Consider the following 24,224-nt stretch of genomic DNA (forward strand, 5'->3'; position numbering starts at 1 on the left):
GGTTGAGGTTTTGGTGGGAGGTGATTAGGTCATGATGAGTGCTTATATAAAAGAGGCCCTGGGGACCTTCCTACTCCCTTCCACCATGTAACGATACAAGTAGATGTCTTTGACCAGGAAGAGGGCCCTTCCCTGACCATGCTGCCAATCCTGATCTTGGACTTCCAGCCTCCATATAATGGAGAGAAATAAATTCCTGTTGTTTACAAGCTACCTAGTCTCTGATACTTTGTTGTATCAGCCCACATAGACTAAGATAGTATCTTATTATGGTTTTAATCTGCATGAAGATGGAGTTTCTAAATGCTTAAAATTTGAGTAGGTGAAAAGAAGAGAGAGAAAATCTTGATCCTAAGGTTACTTAAAGAGGTATAGTTAAAGAAATGGGGAGCATACTGGCCAGACTGAAAAGCTGATTTGATAAGTAATATATTGAAATTTTTCTGTGTCCAGGATAAGAGAAGAAAGCCAAGAAACACTTATAAACATCAAAATCAGCTAACAGTAAAGGAAATATATAAGGAGGAAATCTTAGACAAGACTAAGTTAAGATGATATATTTTATGTACATGCTATAGAATTCTATACATAGCTCTGGGTAAAATGAATAAGAATCTTAGGAAAATAGTTATCATTATAATGCTACCGACTTGAAGGTACATATATTTTTTATTTCAGTGCTGTTTCTACTCGGAGAAGGCAATGGCACCCCACTCCAGTACTCCTGCCTGGAAAATCCCATGGACAGAGTAGCCTGGAAGGCTGTGGTCCATGGGGTCGCTGAGAGTCAGACACGACTGAGTGACTTCACTTTCACTTTTCACTTTCATGCATTGGAGAAGGCAATGGCAACCCACTCCAGTGTTCTTGCCTGGAGAATCCCAGGGACGGGGGAGCCTGGTGGGCTGCCGTCTATGGGGTCGCACAGAGTCGGACACGACTGAAGTGACTTAGCAGTAGCAGCAGCTGTTTCTACTAAATTAACTTAAACTTTTGAGTTTTATTTTTCAGTTATAATGTTATCAAGTTATAAGGTAAATACTCTCGAAGAAATGTACAGTCATATTAATTAGTCATCAGATATAGAAACTTGGATAGACTTACTAATAATTTTCGTATTCAAATCATTTGTGTCTTCTATATTTCAAAGCTTTCAGAGATAAAGGAGATTTCAGTTCTGTGTGTTTTCTTTGGTATCCCTGGACTTAGGATAATCTAACATTCTGACCATTGTAAGCTAATTTAAGTAAAATATTACATTGAAGGAACATTACGTTAACTTTTTTTGCATTATATTATAACATCCACTTATATAATTCACGTTTTATAATATCCTGCAAGATTCATAACTTTCCAAATTTCAGTTTCATAGTTTTGCCATTTTTGGTTAAGAAAGTACATTAATTACATTAAAAAAAGTAAACCATTTCTCTGTTTTTATTTCAGGTTCTATATTAGAGATTCCCAAGCAAGATTTTTTTCAAGAAGCAAAAACTCTCATTGCTCAACATTACAAGAAAATAAATGAGGTTAGTGTTTTGAATTTAGCTAACATCGTATTTTCCAGGAAACTAATAACAATTTTTGTATACTACAACAATTGTTACAAATGATTGCATGAACCCTAATAGATTTTGAACAGAAGAGAAAATGAAATCCTTGCTAGCTATAAAAATTGATTTCATATTGCATTTAAAAATAAAAGATTTTTCAGCTCTACAGGTTACTTAATTACATATATGTTCAGTTTGTACATTTAATTTTTAATGTTTGCTGTTGTTGAATTACAATGGAAGTTTTTGGATTAAATATCTCAAGTAAAGATCCCTCTTTAAACACTGTTGGATGAAGCTAAATTAGAAAACACACTGAGATGTGTCCCTCCTGCGCCGCCAGCAGGACTGTGTACCAGTCTGATTGTTCCTTGAGGGCAGTAGCTGTCTTGTTTGACTGTTGCATCCCTAGCAATGAGTCTTGTGCCTGGCTCGATAAGTAATTGCTTACTGGCATAGACTGGTGGGGAGGAATGAAAGGGAAAGGGGTGGCAAAGAGATAGGAGAAAAGGGTACAGGATAAAATTTTGGAGGAGAGCACCCAGAGAGGAGATGGGAACTTTGGGGAGCAGTGGCTGCTGTGAGGATGGCCCTTTGGGGAGATAGGTGAGAGAAGGAGATCTAGGATGGATTACTGTGTGCCACACTGTTCTCTCTTTTGAATTTTTTTTTTATGTTGGACACATTTTATTTAGTTAGTTTTTAATATTTTTGTTACATTTGGCTGCACTGGGTCTTCCTTGCTGCTCGCGGGCTTTCTCTAGTTGTGGCGAGCAGGGGCTCCTCTTTGTTGCGGAGTGTGGGCTTCTCGTTGCAGCGGCTTCTCTTGCTGTGGATCGTGGGCTCTAGGGCTCACGGGCTTCAGTAGTTGTGGAGCGTGGGTTTAGTTGCTCTGCAGCATGTGGAGTCTTTCCAGACCAGGAATCAAACCTGTGTCTCCTGCATTGGCAGGCTGATTTCTTTTTTTTTTTTAAACTTTTGCTTAACTTTTATTAATAATCACAGTGATATCATTGCTTATTTCAAATACACAGTATGAATTGAGGAATAAACCACAGGAGTTGGAAACACAAACTTCACCTGAAGTGAGCTCAAGCAGTCCTCAGTGGTTCTGAACCATTACAAACTTACTTTTGAAGAAATGCATGTTGCTGAACCTACATGTTGTTGGGGGCTGTCTATGTAAGTGGGAACTCCAAAAATTAACTTCCATGTACAACAAAATGTTTGTTAAAGGCTAGGTAACAAAATCATGCTAATATGAAAAGTTGTAAAGCAATAAGTTTCTGACATCATTGTTTCTTTGTAAATTTTGTTCACTGAAGAGTCAAGTAGTGTACTATAACACATTTTTTTTTAATATAACTTTTTGTTTTGTCCTGGTGCTTGCAATTGACTTTATCTTCCCCTCACTTTTTTAAAATTTTATTTTATTTTATTTTTTAACTTTACAATATTGTATTGGTTTTGCCATATATCAAAATGAATCCACCACAGGTATACATGTGTTCCCCATCCTGAACTCTCCTCCCTCCCCATACCATCCCTCTGGGTCGTCCCAGTGCACCAGCCCCAAGTGTCCAGTATCATGCATCGAACCTGGACTGGCGACTTGTTTCATATATGATATTATATGTGAAAGAAAAAAAAAACCTATACTTTTAAATAAAGATTTTAACTTTTTCCATGTTTCCTGTTGAGGGGGAAGAGGATTATATATTTTTTAAAAATTGTGTTTCTTCTGTATGATAAAGAGAATCAGCTATATGTATACATGTATCCCCTCCTTCTTGAGCTTCTCCCATCCCATCCCCACCTTTGGTCACCACAGAGCACCAAGCTGAGCCCCCTGTGCTATCGAGCACGTTCCGACTAGCCATCTGTTTTACACATGGCAGTACACATCAGTCCTAATCTCCCAACTAATTCCTCCTTGTCTACTCTGTGTCCACCTGTCCGTGCTGTACTTCTGGGTTATTCCTGTCCTGAAAATACGTTCATCTGTACCATTTCCCTAGATTACACATTTGCACATTAATATATTTGTTTTTCTCTTTCTGACTTACTTTTCTCTGTATGACAGATTCTAGTTTCATCCATGTTTCTATAAATGACCCAATATTGTGCATTTTACAACTAAGTAATATTACATTGTATATATGTATCACATCTTTATCCATTCATCTGTCGATGGACATTTAAGTTGCCACCATATGACTCAGCAACTCCACTACAGAGCACAAACTTTGAGAAAACCATAATTCCAAAAGACACATGCACCCCCAGTGTTCATTGCAGCATCATTTAAAATAGCCAGTACATGAAGGGTTATAATTTTTACTCATGCTTGTTTTTAATGGTCCTGAAGGCTGAGACCGACCATAGGTGATTTTAATCTTGTAATCAACATTGTTAACATTGATTACTAATTTTCGCCTCTAATCATTAGAAGTACTTATAAACTGTATGGAGAAGGCAATGGCACCCTACTCCAGTACTCGTGCCTGAAAATCCCATGGACGGAGGGGCCTGGTGGGCTGCAGTCCATGGGGTCGCTGGGAGTCGGGCACGACTGAGCGACTTCCCTTTCACTTTTCACTTTCATGCGTTGGAGAAGGACATGGCAACCCACTCTAGTGTTCTTGCCTGGAGAATCCCAGGGACGGGGGAGCCTGGTGGGGTGCCATCTCTGGGGTTGCACAGAGTCGGACACGACTGAAGTGACTTAGCAGCATAAATTGTATGGATTTCAGTGGTAGGCATGTGAGATGAAAAGTTTACACTCTTCAGAGTTAGACAGCTGTGCCTTAGAACCTTCACCTACTTTTAGAATTTTATCTAACAGGACAATATCCTACCCTTGGTTGCTTGATAAAATGTAATACCATGTACTGAAACTTCCTCATTGGCATTTTGAGTTGGCATCTGTTTACTTTGTCTGAACCTTTTCTTGTAGGGAGGAGAAGAGCCGTAGCTCTATCTATGGGCTAGAGAATTACTAGACTAGAACAATTATAATTGTTTGGATAACTGCCTCTCAGAGACCTGGGACTATATTATTTTCTATTGCTCAGGTAGTCAAAATTAGTAAGCAATTAAGTGATTGCAAGGATCTAAAATACATATCAAATTAGTAATATGCTTTCTTTAAGAACCTATGTCCATGTGTAAGCAGTTATTTCTGATTCAACAGAGAATTTTGAGGATGTTACCATTTTTTTTTCTGACATTTGGAGATTCTCCAAAGATGGTTGAAAATGAATTCTTATTTGTCTATTTGAAAACTTCTATTTTAAAATTGACTTTAAAGCTGTATTAGAAAATGTCACATTTGAGGAAAGCATCACTATTTAAAAATTTATATATATATTTTAAATGGAATGTAACACTTATGTTCATTAAGGGCTTTTAGAGAACTATGAAAGATAACATCTACTTTATCTGAGTATTGTCATGTGCTTTAAGTAAATGTCTTATACAGTAAAGTACTTTGTAAAATATATTTAGTGGATATAATTTTATTAATTTATTACCAAATTTATTACCTAGTTTTATACAGTTAAATTTAATTAAATTTATTTTTGTTTATAGAATAAAGTTCCAGGTACTTCCATAAATGTCTTCAGAAATAAACATCAGAAACCAAAATCTACCAAATTCATACCTTTGGAGATCAAAAAAAAGGAAACACTTGATGCGGTCCAAGAACTTCAGGCAGCATACAAAAGGATTTGTTTTCCCAAGGACCGTTCCAAAAGTGGACCTTCTGAGGAGCCTCCACAACGGACTGCTTTCAGTGAGCCACACATTTTTAATATAAAAAAGAAACACAAGGAGCCTATAGATCTAATTGTGAAAGGTAAGTTTTTTGGTGGAGCAAAGAAGTTCAGCAAGCCATCAGGCAGAATTATTTGCTTATGGTGTGCTTGTAATGAAATTTCTACCTTTAAACAAAACCCCACATTTTAAATGCTAGCAGTGAAAGGTAGGGAGGCATGTTTGGAAGAGCTGCTAACCTCTGAGAGCCACCAGAAGGTGAAAAGAAGGCATCCTCATGGAAAGAGGAATGCAGAGGAACAGAATGGGTTGACCACTTCTTCCAGTAGACACAGTTCCTAGAGCAGGCAGAGGCTCATGGCTCTGGGGTCTGTTGTTGAGCGGGGTAGCTAGCGTAGGTGAGCTATTCATGAGGCTGTTACCCCAAAACCGTAAAAGGATTTGGGGGAGGTATAGAGTTTCCTTTAGGACCTATTGTGGTAAAGGTTTCTTCTTTATCAGGATTTCAGTAAAGTGGAACCTGGAGGTCTATTTAAGCAGAGTAATACTGTTTTCTGAGACTAATGTGTTTTCCTGGCCAGAATAAATGACCTCTCAAAATACATTTCTAGTTATAAACTTTCATAACTTCATCTACATTTCCCTGTTTTGTTATTGCTTACTATGTTATTCATTCATTTGAATTTTTTTCACTCAGTGAGTGCCTTTCTGTGTCAGGCAGTGTGTTAGGAGTTGGAAACACAAAGCTTAAAAGGCTCAGAGAGTAGTGGTGGGGACAAATACTTGGGTAATTTCTTATTCTGACAACTGCTGGCATACAGTTGGTGCAAGTGATTATGGAGACAGTGAGGAGTAACCAACCAGATGCCAGAGGGAAAATTTCTCAGACGAGATCTCATTAGAAATGGGTTTTAAGGAGAAGTTCATTAAAGGTAAGTGGGAACAGGAGAGGCCATTTGCATCAGTGGAAGAGCCAAAGGACAAAAGAAAGTGCTATGTCTTGGGGAAGGAGAGATTTGGTAAGAAATGAAGTTGCGGAGATGGGTGAGACTAGGTTTTGATGTGATTATAATAGCAGACCCAGGAGTTGACTCATGTGTATTTGAGAGCCAATGATGATATTAAAGCTGGGAGATGGGGAAGGAGTGAAGTATGACTACTTCTTTCTGTCAAGAAAAATAAAACTGGCAGTAGAGCCTGTAGAGTGAATGGTGGCAGAGAGAGATGAGAGGAGGCTGCCCAGGAAAGAGATGGTCCACGTAAGAGATGGCAGGGCCTAAAGTAGGGCAGGAGTGAAGCATGAAGTGTCCAGGGATTTATTGCAGTGTTTCTCAGTGTAGTGTTCAGAACACTAGTCCTGAGTGATTCACCTTGACACAAGGGTTCTTTGTTTAGATAAGTTTGAAAAATGCATTTACTTCTTGGAGATTCATATTGAAGATTAAAATATTGAAAGCTCTAAGAAATACTACAGGAAAGAAATCTGTTTAATGTTTTTAACCTGCCTATCACCAATTTGTTTAACCAAAGAATTCCCCAAGAAAGATACTTAGGTTTCTAGATGGGAAACTCAACAGGTATCATTAAGGGAATTCAGAGGGAAAAACAGATTTAGGGCAGGTGGAGACAGGAATGGGAAAGATAACCAATTCATTTGTGCTGCTAAGTCATTTCAGTCGTGTCCAACTCTGTGTGACCCCATAGACGGCAGCCCACTAGGCTCCCCCATCCCTGGGATTCTCCAGGCGAGAACACTGGTTGCCATTTCCTTCTCCAATGTATGGAAGTGAAAAGTGAAAGTGAAGTCACTCAGTTGTGTCTGACTTTTAGCAACTCCATGGACTGTAGCCTACCAGGCTCCTCCACTCATGGGATTTTACAGGCAAGAGTACTGGAGTAGGGTGCCATTGCCTTCTCGAATTCAGTTGTAGACCTGTTCAATAGACATGCATTGGGAGATAAACAGTTGGAGGCTGGAAATGGAGCTACTTAGAAAGAACCAGGTTAAGACTGAAGGTTTATGTTGGGGATCGCTGCCATACATGAACCATTGTGGGGTTCATGCACTGTTCAACCAACATTTATTTACTCTGGGAGAGATATAGAGATAAAAGATGTTACTTGCCCTCAAGAATTTCTAATTTCATATATGTAATTTGTGTGCAGTTGGATGAAGGAGGATAAATAGGTGATTATAAGTGTAGTATGACTGACTGTCATAAAAACCAGTGCTACTGTTTGAAGTCAATTGGAAATATACCTGATTCAGATTTAGTAATAGGGATGGATTCCCAGGAGATTTAAAGTCTGATAAATTTTGAAGGATGAACAAGTGTTAACTCAAGAAGGAAGAAAGGCACGATGAGAGTCAAGCATCTGCATCATACTGAGTATCTGAGAAAGTGATGGTAAGGTACTTGAGGGAACTAAAATAATTATAAATAACTGATATGAGGCGTGGGGATCATACTGAGTATCTGAGAAAGTGATGATAATGTACTTGAGGGAACTAAAATAATTATAAATAACTGATATGAGGCGTGGGCACTTAGAGATGAGACCAGCAGAACGTTGAAATTTAACCTAAAAGTAATCCAGATGTTTTACCCAACAGTTGCAGTGATCACATTTGCATTTGAGAACATATCGTGGCAGTAGAGGTGAGGTGGGATGAATTTTGAAGACACGGAGACCAATGAGGAGATAGTAATTCTCATAAGCAAGGATGACTTGTATTACATTAGTGGCATTGGGGATAGAAGTGAGGGGAGAGATTTTAGACATATTTGAGAAGTAGAGTTATCTAGATTTGGTCAACAATAAGGTGGAACATCAGACATAGAGAAAGGTTGTGGGATTCATGGGCTTAGTGATACTAAGCGGCACCATGGAAACAGATTGAATTAAAGAGTTGGAGATGCATTCTTATGTAATGGTGAAATTGCCGCCAGCAACAAGTTGAAATCTAAACTGTGTACATCCCGAGCTTTGTAGCTCTAGGTGAAGAAGTTGGGAGGAAATAGCATTACTAAAATGTGTTGGTGGTTTTGGTTGCCTTTGGGAAGTTTTTATTATAAAAGAGAGATGAACTAAGAAAACGATTGGCTGGTTTGCAAGCAGAAATGAGAGCGCATAGAGAGGCACCAAGTATTTGGGTCCCTGGTTTTGAGAAAGTACATACTAAGATTTATCATTGTAGCAAAAATCAGATAATGATATGTTTTTACCAACCCAGGCCATTGTTGCAGGTAATCCAAAGGCACTAACTATTAGGTTGAGAGACTAAAGCAGGAGATAGAGAAGTGAAGATACAAGGGAGATTTTAAAACTATGTCTAAAAAAAGAGCTTTGAATGCGGTTATTGGTGTGCAGAATTGGATGAAAATAGGTTAAAATACTACCAAATATTTTAGAGAATTTCATTGCTGAAGAAACCATGAACCTTGGTTTAATTGAATATTCAAGAGTAAACCAGCCTGGCTTTATCTGGAAGTGTATCACAAAAGCTATACAGTCTCCAAGGAGAATAACAGCAATGCGTGGCCCAGGAGCAGAGAAAAACTTCCCAGAGTGGATCCAGGGGGCACTAAGGAGATGAACAAGGGGGTGCCTCTCAGAACAGGATCCTTGTCTGCTCAGGGGACTTCTCAGCGCCTCCCCAGCAGGATTCTATAACTTTCTTTGGCCTAATGATTGCTCCACTGCTGCATTTTATGTGCTTCCGGGGAAAGGTGGAAATAATTTATGAATTTGGTACACATTGTTCCTAGACCAGAAGGAGCCACATCTGGGCCTGATGGAGAAGGTTACAAACAGCCAGAGATCCTGGGCTCTGAGCTGGATGCAGTGCTTTGGTGGAACTCTGGGTTGTCTCCTTTGTGTCCTGTCAAGGTATAAAAATGAATGGATATTTGATGTACAAAAGGACAGACTATGTGGAGACTGGCTAGATGCTTATTATATCCTTTTTTTCCTGAGTAGTTGGCTTTGATACACTCCTCACTTCCCTTGTAGTTAGGAGGAGCTATCTGATTGAGATTTGGCTCAATGGATTATAGCTGGAAGTGCTGCACATCCATAAAAAATGTCTCTCTGGTGTTTGTCTCTCAACACGACTCCCCCCATTTTCAAGCATAAGGTCTCTTTTTCAACATTCTTAAAACAATTTCAGTTTCATTCATGGGAGAGTGATCAAAGTGCTTTTAGTATCTGTTGATCAAAAAGCTTTTCCTCAGACATGGAGTAAATATACAGACGTTGATGAGTGAGAAAAAAATGATCATAACTTGTTCCCTCACAGAACTTGTAGTCTAGAAAAACAGATATTAATTAAATTGTCACCTGTATTTGGATTGAGAGTATACAACACGTGAATTGGACCAGGTCTGGGGATCAACAAAGGCATCCTAGAGGAAATGTCATTTGAACTAAGGTATGAGAAATGGGAAAGAATTTCTCAGACAAGGAGTAATTCCTGCTTGGAGTTCTGGGTCTATATGCAATGGCCCAAGTGAGGGAAACGCAGAAGTGCTTTCAAAAAGTGCAGAAAGAATAGCCACACCTATTGTCTATAGTGGAACTATGAGGAACTATTTTCGTCATAGTTCCGATGAGGAGCTGAAGAGAGGTCAGCCGCAGCTGTCAGAACCTTGTCAGTGACGTGCTAGGAAATGTTCAGCAACTGGTGTTGGGGAGGAGGGAGGAAGCTCCATGTGCAGCTTTTGCCCATTTCCACGGGTAAGTACTCTCACGTGGCCAGTTTCAAGCCACTGATGTGATACCACTGATCACGGGAGTCGGGACGAGATGCACACTGTTTGCTCTCTGGAGTATTTCTGGCAAACCCTGTTCACATAGTCTGAGCTCCTCTGGGCTCACTTCCTGTGTCCACCCCTGCTGTGGTGAGGTTCTTGCCCCAGGCTTCCCCAGCGCCTTCCTGGCTTGAGACACCTACAAGAATGGGCTCACCTGTCACACAGGAGGAGCTGGGAAGGGAGGGTGAGGGCCGGTGGATAAACACTTCCTCCTTTCTTTGCCAGGGCAGAAGAGTCTGCCCTGTCTCAGTTACATTCTGTAAACCTTCTCAGAAGGTCCCAAATAATTAAGCACCCAGATTCTTCTTGTGGTTGTCAACTCAGAAAAGGATTCTTACATTAGTTCTCCTTTTTTTCCTCCCCCTCACCCCCACTTTTCATTCCTGATCCCTGAACTTACATCCTTAAAATGATCTCTTAAAAATATTTTGTTGGCAAGTTGTTAGTACTTGTCAAAAGATTAGGGGTGGAGTGTGAGGGAAAGAAAAATGAAGGACGGGTGATTCTTAGGCTTTAGGCTTGATGAACTGAAAGATAAGAATCGCCATTTTCTGAGATGGGGGGAGAGAGAGATGTAGTTTTGGAACAGGCAGAAACCCAGAGTTGAGATTTAGGCACGTTATGTTGAGGTTCTTAGTGTACACATATATAAATGAAAATGTCCAATAGACTAGCCTACTGTGCTCTAGACTACTGTCTAATAAAGAGTCTGTTATGTAATTGTGGGTGCATAAGAAAGATTCCCTGGTGGCTCAGAGGTTAAAGCATGTGCCTGCAATGTGGGAGACCTGGGTTCCATCCCTGGGTCAGGAAGATACCCTGGAGAAGGAAATGGCAACCCACTCCAGTATTCTTGTCTGGAGAATCCCATGGACAGAGGAGCCTGGTGGGCTACAGTCCACAGGGTCACAAAGAGTCGGACACAACTCAGAGACTTCATTTTCACTTTCCAAGAAAGATTGGAGTCATTAACGTGGAGATCTATGTCCAATAGAAATATAATAAGAGCTACAAAAGTTGTAATTGAAAATTTCCTTGGGGCCACATTAAAAAGTAAAAAAGAAGCAGGTAAAACTAATTTCAATAATAGATTTATTTAACCTAATATATCAAAATATGATCATTTAATAGTTAACATAAAAATTATTAAGGAGATATTTTGCTTTTTTTTTAACCCCAATTCTCCCAAATCCAGTGTGTGTTATAGAAATTGGATTAACCACATTTTAGTTACTCAGTAGATACAGATGATGAGTGGCTCCTGCATTGGACAATAGAGGTGTAGATTTTATTTGTAATCATAGACTTAGAGACATCATCTAAGAAGTAAATGTAGGTAAAGAAAAAAAAAATCCAAGGACTAAGTCCTGGCAGTTTCCAGTATTTGGAGATCAGGAAGAGGAGTACCCAGCAAAGAAGTGGGAATGAACAGCTAGGAGGGAGGTCAGAGAGTGTGAAATATGTTACTCATGGTTCAGTCAGGGAGGAGGAAGGCTTAGACAGGAGGAGCAAAGGAAGAATAGTCCTCAGGATCTCTTAGAGAAGGTGAGTACGCCTTCCTTATGATGGTCTCTTTGGGGGATTGTCCTTTTTAGTTACTGTCCAGTTGTTCAGTCGTGTCCAGTTCTTTGCGATTCCATGAACGGCAGCATGCCAGGCTTCCCTGTCCTTCACTATCTGCTGGAGTTGAGTCAGTGATGCCATCCAACCATCTCATCCTCTGCTGCCCCCTTCTCCTCCTGCCCTCAATCTTTCCCAACATCAGCATCTTTTCCAATGAGTCAGCTCTTCGTATCAGGTGGCCAAAGTGTTGGAGTTTCAGCTTTAGCATCAGTCCTCGAATGAATATTCAGGGTTGATTTCTTTTAGGATGGACTGGTTGTCATCATGAGGTCAAGTTTTTGAGGGATGGAGAGTGTGAGAAAGAAGTGAAGGAGGACACTGGTCCTCTTGACTTTTTATTGCAGGCTATGGTGAAATCAGAGACATTTTACTAGGAAAGTCTGCATGTGTCCCACCATACAGCTGTGAAGTGCTGATCTCAGAGTTTATATTTGAATTAAAATTGCAATCTATTTCTCCAGGTTCTTATCTCAAAAATGTATATTAAGTCTGTAACTTGGATCTATTTTTTAAAACACATTCCCAATATTCACTTCGATGTGAATGGATGCATGATGGAAGATATCAGTCACATTAATTCTAGAACTTGATTAAAGTTTGTGAGATTAGAAAGAAAAGTGAGTCCTGTGTGTGGCGTCTGTGTGCCTTTCACTCATGCTGCACTGAAGAATTCGGTTGCGTTACCTTCGATAAGCTGAACATCTTATGTGAGGACAGGCCACACATCCCTTGAATTTGATCCAAGGATATCAACTTTAAAAATACACTGCAGCAATTATAATATCACATATCTTTAGTAAATATGTTCCCTGTGCTTGCTTGTACTGCATGCTTGTATTTTTCTTAATAGAGCAAAATAAAAAATATGAAATGATTTTCTTTATGAGCACATAGATACTCTATAGTACTGCTTAACCAGTTTCTGTTGTCATACTGCCAGCAGCTTATGGGTCTTGATAGTTAAAAGTCACATGTAAAAGTCAGTTTTTTTTAATGTAAATATAGTTACCATATATTACATTATATTCATCTGCTTACGCATTCCCTTGGGAGCAAAAAATACTGAGGTCTAATTTGAGTCATTTAAATTTGAAAACAGATTTCAGTTAATCTCAGTAAGATTTCATGATATTCATGTCAAACAAGTATATTTAGGGAACATTGCGTTGTTCCTTAGCCAACTTGGAAAGGAATAGATGTGTGTGTGTGCATGTGTGTGTTCTTTGGTCAGATCGCAAATCTATTCCTTTAAATATAAAATGAAGGCATAGTAAATTTTGATAGTGCTTTAAAATAAAATTCTCCTAAGGCTAGAAAGTACTGGAGAAAACCATAAGGGAAAGTGACTTAGTGTCATATTTGTTTGCCCGTAGTGGTGACAAATTACCAAACAGTATTTTGATCAACAATGTTTATGGTATCTTTTATTTTGTATTTTGATGATTTTAAGTATACATAGAATGTTAACAAATACATTAAAACTGGATTTTTTTACGTGTTCCCACAAAATTATTTGGAGGAACTGAAGACCAGGTTCCATAACAATTTATAAGAAACGTGGAAACTAGAGACTTTTTTAATGAAGTGGAAAATTAAATTGAATTTGGTATTACAAAATAATTTGATTTTGGAAGCTTTGAAACTTGAAATATACTAGTCTTCCTCCCTGTATAAAAACAGACTCAGTAATTTCTAAATGAGGGAATAAATTTGGATAATATCTTTAGAGAGCATTATACAGAGCATTTTGTAAGTATTTCTTTGCTTCTCTTAGTTTCTTCCTGCCTCAGATATCTATGCTTCTTCCATTTCTTGTCAGGAATTTTCTTTTGCTTGTCTATGCTATTGAAGAAAGAAGTTCAACAGAATTCTTAATATTAGCAAATGAGTATAATTATATAATTGTGCAACCAATGTCTTGATCACAGTCCATTCTAACTTATGCTTTTTCTCTTTGGATTGGCCTGGTGAGCTCTGAAATGGAAAGGTGCAGGATAGATTCCTAAAGTAAGACAAAAGACTTACTCCATGCCTCTGGAGTAACATGGCTTACCACATTGAAATAGCCACAGTTCATAACTTTTAATAAGTTAATAGCATATTACTAAGAGAATTATTAAAACATTATAAAGGATTTAGAGACAGTAGAAATGTATTTTTCTAGACATCTACCTCCTACTAATTTTCTTACGAGTCCAGAGGACAACTTAGGGAGACCAGAAATCTTAGGCTACAGTAGTGACTTTCAGAAATTTTCTGATTAAGTACATTTGTTCCATGTTTTGCATTTGACAAGGAACATAGGCAGAGAAGAGTTCAGAGGCTAGTGACCTATTTTCCAGTGGGCTAAGCTTCCCAGGTGGCACTGGTGGTAAAGAACCGCTTGCCAATGCAGGAGACTTAAGAGACAATCCCTGGGTCAGGGAGATCCCCTGGAGAAGGAAATGGCAAACCACTCTAGTATTCTTGCCTGGAGAATCTCATGGACAGAGGAGCCTGGTGGGCTATAGTCCATGGGTTGCAAAGAGTTGGACACGACTGAAGTGACTTAGCATACCTGGGGTCCTCCCTAGGTCATTGTACATAAAGTTTTGTGTACAAGTAAATAATGCCAGCTTCTCTGAGGAAGTACAGTGAGAGCAGTTCATGGCATCCTAGAAATGGTTTCCTATTTGTAGTGAAATCCTCCTTCGGTAGACATTCGTCTTTTTGGGCCTCTTGACATCCTTTAAATTGACCTCTGGTAGCAGAACTCTGATTTGGCTTTGGAGAAATGCCCCTTGCATTACAAGTTTGTGCAGGGTGGGGAAGTGTCCCTCTGCCCTCTAACTCCAGAGCTGGCATGTGATTCGGGCACAGCCAGTGAGAAGAACTGATTCTCCTGGCCGCAGGGAGAGGTAGAGTGATTGGATTTAAATCAGCATGGATGATAAGAGCTTGAGGTACTTGAGAAAACAGCAAGGAATTCTAGAATAAAGTCAGTATGGAAGAATGAGCTGAATGATGCAGAGACATCAAATCCTGATGACACTGTTTGAGCCTCTTATCCAAGCTTTGCTGAAAACAAATGTTACTTGGATTTTTCAGTTTGTATAAATTTGTGATTTCTTCCCTTTTGACAAAGCAGCATAGTTTAGTGACTCCATGGGACATAGGAGTTCAATGACCTAGATTAAAATCTCAGCTTTCAAAAAGTAAAGATGGCGGAAGAGTAGGTAGATGTGGAGTACATCTCTCTCCATGGATACATCAGGAATACACCTTCAGACACAGAAGTGCATGCAGAGCAGACAGGAGTACCTGATCAGTAGAAAAGAATATATGCTGCTGCTAAGTCACTTCAGTCGTGTCCGACTCTGTGCGATCCCATAGATGGCAGCCCACCAGGCTTCCCTGTTCCTGGGATTCTCCAGGCAAGAACACTGGAGTGGGTTGCCATTTCCTTCTCCAATGCATGAAAGTGAAAAGTGAAAGGGAAGTCGCTCAGTTGTGTCTGACTCTTCTCGACCTCATGGACTGCAGCCTACCAGGCTCCTCCATCCATGGGATTTTCCAGGCAAGAGTACTGGAGTGGGGTGCCATTGCCTTCGTAGGACGAAGGAACTAGGGGAAAAAAATGGGAGTGTTAATAGGACTGGACCTGCCCTTGACAGGTAGGGGAACTGAAGGAGGGCTCTGATCTCCACATCATGCCAGCATGGGCAGCTGAGCAATAGAGGGGCTGGTCCATCAAATGCCTGATGCACTGAACTACAGAGCAGGACTGCACCCAGGATGCTCCTTTCAGTGACTGATGCATTGATCTACAGAGTAAGACCCACCCAGGGTGCTCCTTTCAGTGACTGATGTGCTGATCTACAGAGTAAGACCTCAGCCAGGGGGGCCCCTCTATGTGCCTAATGTGCCAAGCAACAGAGAAAGACCCCAGGCAAGGGAGTCCTCTAAGTGCCTGAATTGCCTATTCTACAGAGAAAGACCAGCCAAAGGGATCTTCTGATCACCAGGTGCAAGAGGCTCGAAAAAAGACACCGATAGGGCCATAACTCCTGCAGCAGAGGCAGTCCGTGTCCCTGCACACTTGGCACCACCAGGGTCCCCGCAAGCCAAGCAGCTGTGCCACCTTCACACTCAACACTCACTGGGGCAGAGCTGCCACAGACAAAAAAATGTCTTGCATCTATGCACGCAGTTGTGTCTGACTCTTTGCAACCCTGTAGACTGTGGCCTGACAAGCTTCTCTGTCAAGGAGGGGGGTTTTCCAGGCAACTATACTGGAGTGTATTGGCCAATACTGGTTGCCATACCCTTCTAGAGGACTGTATTTCCTGCTGCCCTAGCTGCCAGGCTCCCTGAGTACCTGGTGCTGCCAGAACCCCTGAAACCCAAGCAGCTGCACCACCTCCTCACCTGGCCCTCACAGGGGCAAACCCAAGACCTCCAGGGCAGCCTCAGGAGCAAACCCCAGTGGACAACCCACAGGTAGAGGTAGAAATTAAACTACAATTGAAAACCAGGGGCAGTGTTGCTAAGGAAGAAGACCCAAAACCTTCCCACTAGCTGTACAATTAAATTGCAGATTAAATCCACATGATCAACTAGGCAGACTCTGTGTCTATGGAAGGCCACTAAGAGCTCCCACAAAAGAAAACACACTAGATCTGATAGCTGTGGGGGCAAGAACACACAGGAGTAGGACCAGATTAGAATCTGAGCTGCCCCTACAACAGGTCCAGAGATCAGCACAGTGTTGGAGGGCATCCTAGGGAGGTAAGGTGGACTGTGACTCCCAGGGAGGGAAGGACTCTCACAGCAGTGACTTAAGAAAAACATTTATTATTCTTATCTTTTGACTTGTTCTGTAGATCCTTTTGGATTCTTTTTTCCTTTTTGTGATTTCCTTTTTCCCCCTCTGTTGTAGTTGTCAATTTTATTGGCACTAAGAAATCCAATTAAGGTTTTGAGCTTTTTTTTTTTTTTTTTCCTCAGTCACATTTCTTATTATTGTTATAAACCTCTGCCTCTGTGTTGGGCTTTTATAGTTCTGTGGAGTTTTCCTTTTTTTCTTTTTTCTTTCTTCTTCCATTTTTTTCTTTTCTCTTTTTTATAGTTTTAATTTTTTTAAACCTATTATGTTTTTCTACATTTATTCCTTTGTTTGCCTTTCCTACTGTTCTTTCCCCCTTGCAGTTAATCTTTAATGTACATAAGTCTTCTTCATCTACCTCTATTTAACTTTGCAAATCCATTCTTTCTTTCCTTTCCTCTCAACATATTTGTTAGTTTTATCTTCATTGCTTTATTCCCTACTTGGCACCTTGCTTTAGTTTTGTTTTCCAGTTTGTGCTTTAGTTAGTTTTGTTCTTAACTAGTAAATATAATTTTTGATTTCCTTTGTTCACCAGGTCAATCTACTGTACTTTATTTTTGTTGGACTGTTTTGACTTTGCTCATGGATGTATATGTATATGTGTATATTCCGTTATTTTAGTTATTATTTGCTTGATTTTGTAACAGCCATTTGTCTGGCGTTCCTCTTTGGCTTCTCATTTTTAGATTTATTTTAATCTCAATGCCATAACAAACCACTTGTGGAATCTTCACTCCTGACCAGAGATTAAGCTCTGAGCCTTTGGAGTCAGAGTACTGACTCCAAGACCCTAGACTACCAGATTATTACCTCTAGGGAGTATCAAATAGTGAGAATTCACACAAAGGAAACTACTTGAATACAAGACCCAGCATCACTCAACCACTTAGAACCTTGTGCAGGACGCCTCATCTAAACAACAAACAAAACAAAAATACAAACCCAGCCATCAGCAGACAGGATCACCACCTCCCTCAGCCTTGTCCATCTGAGGAAAAACAAACAAACAAATAAAAACTCAGCAAATCTCACCCTATAAGAAGCTCACACAAACCACTGGACCAACCTTAGGAGGGCAGAAACCAAAAGGAAGAAAGAATTCAACCTTCTTCAAGGAAAGAATCCAACTTTTCTTAAAGCCTGGGAAAAGGAGACCTCAAACACAATAAGTTAAAAAAAAAATAATGAAAAGGCAGAGAAATACTACACAAATGAAGGAACAAACTAGAAACACAGAAGTCCAAATAAATGAAGAGGAAATAGGCTAACTACCTGAGAAAGAATTCAGAATAATTATAGTAAAGATGATCAAAAAACCTTGAAAACAAAATGGATAAAATGCCAGAATCAGTTAACAAAGACCTAGAAGAATTAAAGAATAAACATACAGAGACAAACAACACAATTACTGAGATTAAAGTTACTTTAGAAGGACTCAATAGCAGAATATCTGAAGCAGAAGGATGAATCATTGAGCTGGAAGATAAAATGGTGGAAATAACTTCTAAAGAGCAGAATAAAGTAAAAAGAACGAAGAGTACTGAGGACAGTCTCAGAGACCTCTGAGACAATATCAAATGCACCAACATTTGAATTATAGGGGTCCCAGAAAGGAAGAGGTAAAGAAAGGGTGTGAGGAAATTTTTTTTTAAATTTTATTTTATTTTTAAACTTTACAATATTGTATTGGTTCTGCCATATATCGAAATGAATCCACCACAGGCATACACGTGTTCCCCATCCTGAACCCTCCTCCCTCCTCTCTCCCCATACCATCCCTCTGGGTCGTCCCAGTGCACCAGTATCGTGCATCGAACCTGGACTGGCAACTCGTTTCATATATGATATTATAAATATTTCAATGCCATTCTCCCAAATCATCTCACCCTCTCCCTCTCCCACAGATTCCATAAGACTGTTCTATGAGGAAATTTTTGAAGAGATTATAGCTGAAAATTCCCCAACATGGAAAAGGAAATATTCAATCAAGTCCAAGAGGCTCAAAGAGTCCCATACAGGATACACCCAAGAAGAAACATGCCAAGACACATGCTAATTAAACCAACAAAGACTAAACACAAAGAATATTAAAAGCAGCAAGGGAAAAGCAACACATAACATACAAGGGAAACCCCATATGTTTAACAGCTGATCTTTCAGCAGAAACTCTGCAGGCCAGAAGGGAATGGCAGGATATATTTAAACCACTATGAAAGGGAAAAATCTACAACCAAGATTATTGTACCTGGCAAGGATTTCTTTCAAAATTGATGGAGAAATAAAAAGCTTTTCAGACAAGCAAAAATTAAGAGAATTCGGTACCAGCAAAAAAGAAATACAAGAGAAGAAAAAAGATCCACAAAATTAAGCCCAAACAATTAAGAAAATGGCAATAGGAACATATATATCAATAATTACTTTAAATGTAAACAGATTAAATGCTCCAACCAAACGACACAGACTGGCTGAAAGAGTACAAAAACAAGACCCATATATGTACTGTCTACAAGAAACCCACTTCAGACCTAAAGACACATATACACTGAAAGTGAGAAGATGGAAAAATATATTCATTGCCAATGGTAAGCAAAAGAAAAGTGGAGTAGCAATCCTCATATCAGACAAAATAGACCTTAAAATAAAGAATATTAGAAGAGATAAGGAAGGACACTACATAATGATCAAGGGATCAATACAGAGGAAGACATGACAATTGTAGATATCTATGCACCCAACACAGGAGACAAATACTAACAGAAATAAAAGGAGAAATTGACAGAAATAGAATAATAGCAGGAGACTTTAACAGCCCACTCACACCAATGGACAGGTCATCAAAACAGAAAATTAATAGGGAAACACGTCTTAAATGATACATTAGATGAGATGGATCTCATTGATATCTTCAGGACATTCCATCCAAATGCAGAAGGATTCACCTTCTTCTCAAGTGCACATGGAACATTCTCCAGGATAGACCACATCTTGGGTCACAAATCAACTTCAGTAATTTTAGGAAAATTGAAAGCATATCAAACATCTTCTCTGACCACAATGCTGTGAGAGTAGATATCAATTACAAGAAAAAAATGTAAGAAACACAAACACATGGAGGTTAAACAACACGTTTCTAAAAAACCAACAGATTACTGAAGAAATAAAAAGGGAAATCAAAAAATTTCTATAAACATGACAATGAAAGCATGACAACTTAAAATTTATGGGATGCAGCAAAAGCAGTTCTAAGAGGGAAGTTTGTAGCCACACAATCCTACCTCAAGAAACAAGAAAAATATTGAATAGACAACATAACTTTACATCTAAAACAACTTTAAAAAGAAGAACAAAAAAACTCCCCAAAATTAGTAGAAGAAAAGAAATCGTGAAGATCCGAGGAGAAATAAATGAAAAAGAAATGAAAGAAACAATAATAAAGATTAATAAAACTAAAAGCTGGTTCTTTGAGAAGATGAATGAAATTGACAAACCTTTAGCGAGACTCAACAAGAAAAAAAGAAGAATGAGATCAACAAAATTAGAAATGAAAAAGGAGAGGTTACAGCAGACAATGCAGAAATGCAAAGGATTATAAGAGACTATTATGAGCAACTATATGGCAATAAAAGAAATGGACAGATTCTTAGAAAAGTTCAATTTTCCAAGACTGAACCAGGAAGAAATAGAAATCATGAACAACCCAATTCAGATCAGATCAGTTGCTCAGTCATGTCCGACTCTTTGCGACCCCATGAATCGCAGCACGCCAGGCCTCCCTGTCCATCACCAACTCCCGGAGTTCACTGAGATTCACGTCCATTGAGTCAGCGATGCCATCCAGCCATCTCATCCTCTGTTGTCCCCTTCTCCTCCTGCCCCCAATCCCTCCCAGCATCAGAGTCTTTTCCAATGAGTCAACTCTTCGCATGAGGTGGCCAAAGTACTGGAGTTTCAGCTTTAGCATCATTCCTTCCAAAGAAATCCCAGGGCTGATCTCCTTCAGAATGGACTGTCTGGATCTCCTTGCAGTCCAAGGGACTCTCAAGAGTCTTCTCCAACACCACAGTTCAAAAGCATCAATTCTTCGGCGCTCAGCCTTCTTCACAGTCCAACTCTCACATCCATACATGACCACAGGAAAAACCATAGCCTTGACTAGACAAACCTTTGTTGGCAAAGGAATGTCTCTGCTTTTGAATATGCTATCTAGGTTGATCATAACTTCCTTTCAAGGAGTAAGCGTCGTTTAATTTCATGGCTGCGGTACCATCTGCAGTGATTTTGGAGCCCAGAAAAATAAAAGTCTGACACTGTTTCCACTGTTTCCCCATCTATTTCCCATGAAGTGATGGGACCGGATACCATGATCTTTGTTTTCTGAATGTTGAGCTTTAAGCCAGCTTTTTCACTCTCCACTTTCACCTTCATCAAGAGGCTTTTTAGTTCCTCTTCACTTTCTGCCATAAAGGTGGTGTCATCTGCGTATCTGAGGTTGTTGATATTTCTCCTGGCAATCTTGATTCCAGCTTGTGTATCTTCCAGTCCAGCATTTCTCATGATGTACTCTGCATATAAGTTAAATAAACAGGGTGACAATATACAGCCTTGATGAACTCCTTTTCCTATTTGGAACCAGTCTGTTGTTCCATGTCCAGTTCTAACTGTTGCTTTCTGACCTGCATACAATATTCTCAAGAGGCAGATCAGGTGGTCTGGTATTCCCATCTCTTTCAGAATTTTCCACAGTTTATTGTGATCCACACAGTCAAAGGCTTTGGCATAGTCAGTAAAGCAGAAATAGATGTTTTTCTGGAACTCTCTTGCTTTTTTCATGATCCAGCAGATGTTGGCAATTTGATCTCTGGTGCCTCTGCCTTTTCTAAAACCAGCTTGAACATCAGTAATTACAAGCACTGAAATTGAAGCTGTAGTCAAAAATCTCCCCCAAAACAAAAGCCCTGTAACAGTTGGCTTCACAGGAGAATTCTATCAAGCATTTAGAGAAGAGCTAATGACTATCCTTCTACAACTCTTTCAAAAAATTTCAGAGAAAAGAACACTTCCAAACTCATTCTACAAGGCCACCATCACTCTGATATGAAAACCAGACAAAGACAACACACAAAAAAAGAAAACAAAGGCCAATATCACGGATGAACATAGATTCAAAAATCCTCAACAAAATTTTGGTAAACAGAATTCAGCAACACTTCATAAAACTCATACACCATAATAAAGTTGGGTTTATTCCAGGGATGCAAGGATTCTTCAATATAGGCATATAATTCAATGTGATACACCATAATAACAAAGTGAAAGATAAAAACCATATGACAATCTTAATAGATGCAGAAAAAGCCTTTGACAGAATTCAGCACTCATTTATGATTAAAACTTTTCAAAAAATGGGCTTGGAAGGTACCTACCTCAATATAGTAAAGGCCATATATGGTAAGCCTACAGCAAATATTATTTTCAATGGTGAAAAACTGAAAGCATTCCCCCTAAGATCAAGAACAAGACAAGGGCACCCACTTTCCCCACTATTATTCAACATAGTTCTGGAATTCCTAGCTACAGCAATCAGGGAAGAAAAAAGAAATAAAAGGAATCCAGATTGGAAAAGAAGAAATAAAGCTCTCACTGTTTGCAGATGACATGATACTGTGCATAGAAAACTGCAAAGATAGTATCAGAAAATTACTAGAGCTAATCAGTGAATTTTTAAAAGTTGTAGAATACAAAATCAATACACAGAAATCACTTGTATTTCTATATACTAACAATGAAAAATAAGAAAGAGAAATTAAGGAATCAATCCCATTCACCATTGCAACAAAAAGAATTAAATGTCTGGGAATAACAGACATAAACTTACCTAAGGGGACAAAAGAGGTGTACACAGAAAATTATAAGACACTAATGAAAGAAATCAAAGATGATATAAACAGATGGAGAGACATTCCCTTTTCCTGGGAAGAAAGAATCAATATTGTGAAAATGACCATACTATCAAACACAATCTACAGATTCAATGTGACCCCTATCAAATTACCAATGGAATTTTTCACAGAACTAGAACAAAAAATTTCACAATTCATATCAGATCAGATCAGTCGCTCAGTCGTGTCCGACTCTTTGCGACCCCATGAATCGCAGCACGCCAGGCCTCCCTGTCCATCACCAACTCCCGGAGTTCACTGAAACTCACGTCCATTGAGTCAGCGATGCCATCCAGCCATCTTATCCTCTGTTGTCCCCTTCTCCTCCTGCCCCCAATCCCTCCCAGCATCAGAGTCTTTTCCAATGAGTCAACTCTTCGCATGAGGTGGCCAAAGTACTGGAGTTTCAGCTTTAGCATCATTCCTTCCAAAGAAATCCCAGGGCTGATCTCCTTCAGAATGGACTGGTTGGATCTCCGTGCAGTCCAAGGGACTCTCAAGAGTCTTCTCCAACACCACAGTTCAAAAGCATCAATTCTTCGGCGCTCAGCTTTCTTCACAGTCCAACTCTCACATCCATACATGACCACAGGAAAAACCATAGCCTTGACTAGACAAACCTTTGTTGGCAAAGTATTGTTACTGCTTTTGAATATGCTATCTAGGTTGGTCATAACTTTCCTTCCAAGGAGTAACCGTCTTTTAATTTCATGGCTGCAGTCACCATCTGTAGTGATTTTGGAGCCCAGAAAAATAAAGTCTGACACTGTTTCCACTGTTTCCCCATCTATTTCCCATGAAGTGGTGGGACCGGATGCCATGATCTTCGTTTTCTGAATTTTGAGCTTTAAGCCAACTTTTTCACTCTCCACTTTCACTTTCATCAAGAGGCTTTTGAGTTCCTCTTCACTTTCTGCCATAAGGGTGGTGTCATCTGCATATCTGAGGTTATTGGTATTTCTCCTGGCAATCTTGATTCCAGCTTGTGTTTCTTCCAGTCCAACGTTTCTCATGATGTACTCTGCATATAAGTGAAATAAACAGGGTGACAACATACAGCCTTGACGTACTCCTTTTCCTATTTGGAACCTGTCTGTTGTTCCATGTCCAGTTCTAACTCTTGCTTTCTGACCTGCATACAAATTTCTCAAGAGGTAGATCAGGTGGTCTGGTAAGACCCTGAATAGCCTAAGCAGTATTGAGAAAGAAGAATGGAGCTGGAGGAATCAATCTTGCTGACTTCAGATTATACTGCAAAGCTACAGTCATCGAGACAGTATGGCACTGGCACAAAGACAGAAATATAGACCAATGGAACAAGATAGAAAGCCCAGAAATAAACCCATGCACTTATGGGTACTTTATTTTTGACAATGGAGTGAAGAATATACAATGGGGCAAAGACAGCCTCTTTGATAACTTGTGCTGGGAAAACTGGACAGCTACATGTAAAAGAATGAAATTAGAACACTTCCTAACACAATACACAAAGATAAACTCAAAATGGATTAAACACCTAAATGTAAGACCAGAAACTATAAAAATCTTAGAGGAAAACATAGGCAGAACACTCGATGTCATAAATCAAAGCAAGATCCCCTATGACCCACCTCCTAGTGTAATGGAAATAAAAACAAAAGTAAACAAGTGG

The 24,224-nt window shown here is 39.5% G+C and overlaps 1 protein-coding gene across 1 annotated transcript in view; it reads left to right on the forward strand.

Annotated features, from left to right (window-relative positions):
- IQCM (IQ motif containing M) overlaps positions 1–24,224 on the forward strand; it is a 478,048-nt gene that overhangs the window by 85,289 nt on the left and 368,535 nt on the right. Inside the window, exons 4-5 of the mRNA XM_070769022.1 lie at positions 1,447–1,529; positions 5,145–5,412. Coding sequence (XP_070625123.1) covers positions 1,447–1,529; positions 5,145–5,412 — 351 coding nt within the window. The remainder of the gene's footprint in view (positions 1–1,446; positions 1,530–5,144; positions 5,413–24,224) is intronic.

This window comes from Bos indicus, chromosome 17 (genome assembly GCF_029378745.1).
Source record: "Bos indicus isolate NIAB-ARS_2022 breed Sahiwal x Tharparkar chromosome 17, NIAB-ARS_B.indTharparkar_mat_pri_1.0, whole genome shotgun sequence".
Lineage (NCBI taxonomy): Eukaryota > Metazoa > Chordata > Mammalia > Artiodactyla > Bovidae > Bos > Bos indicus.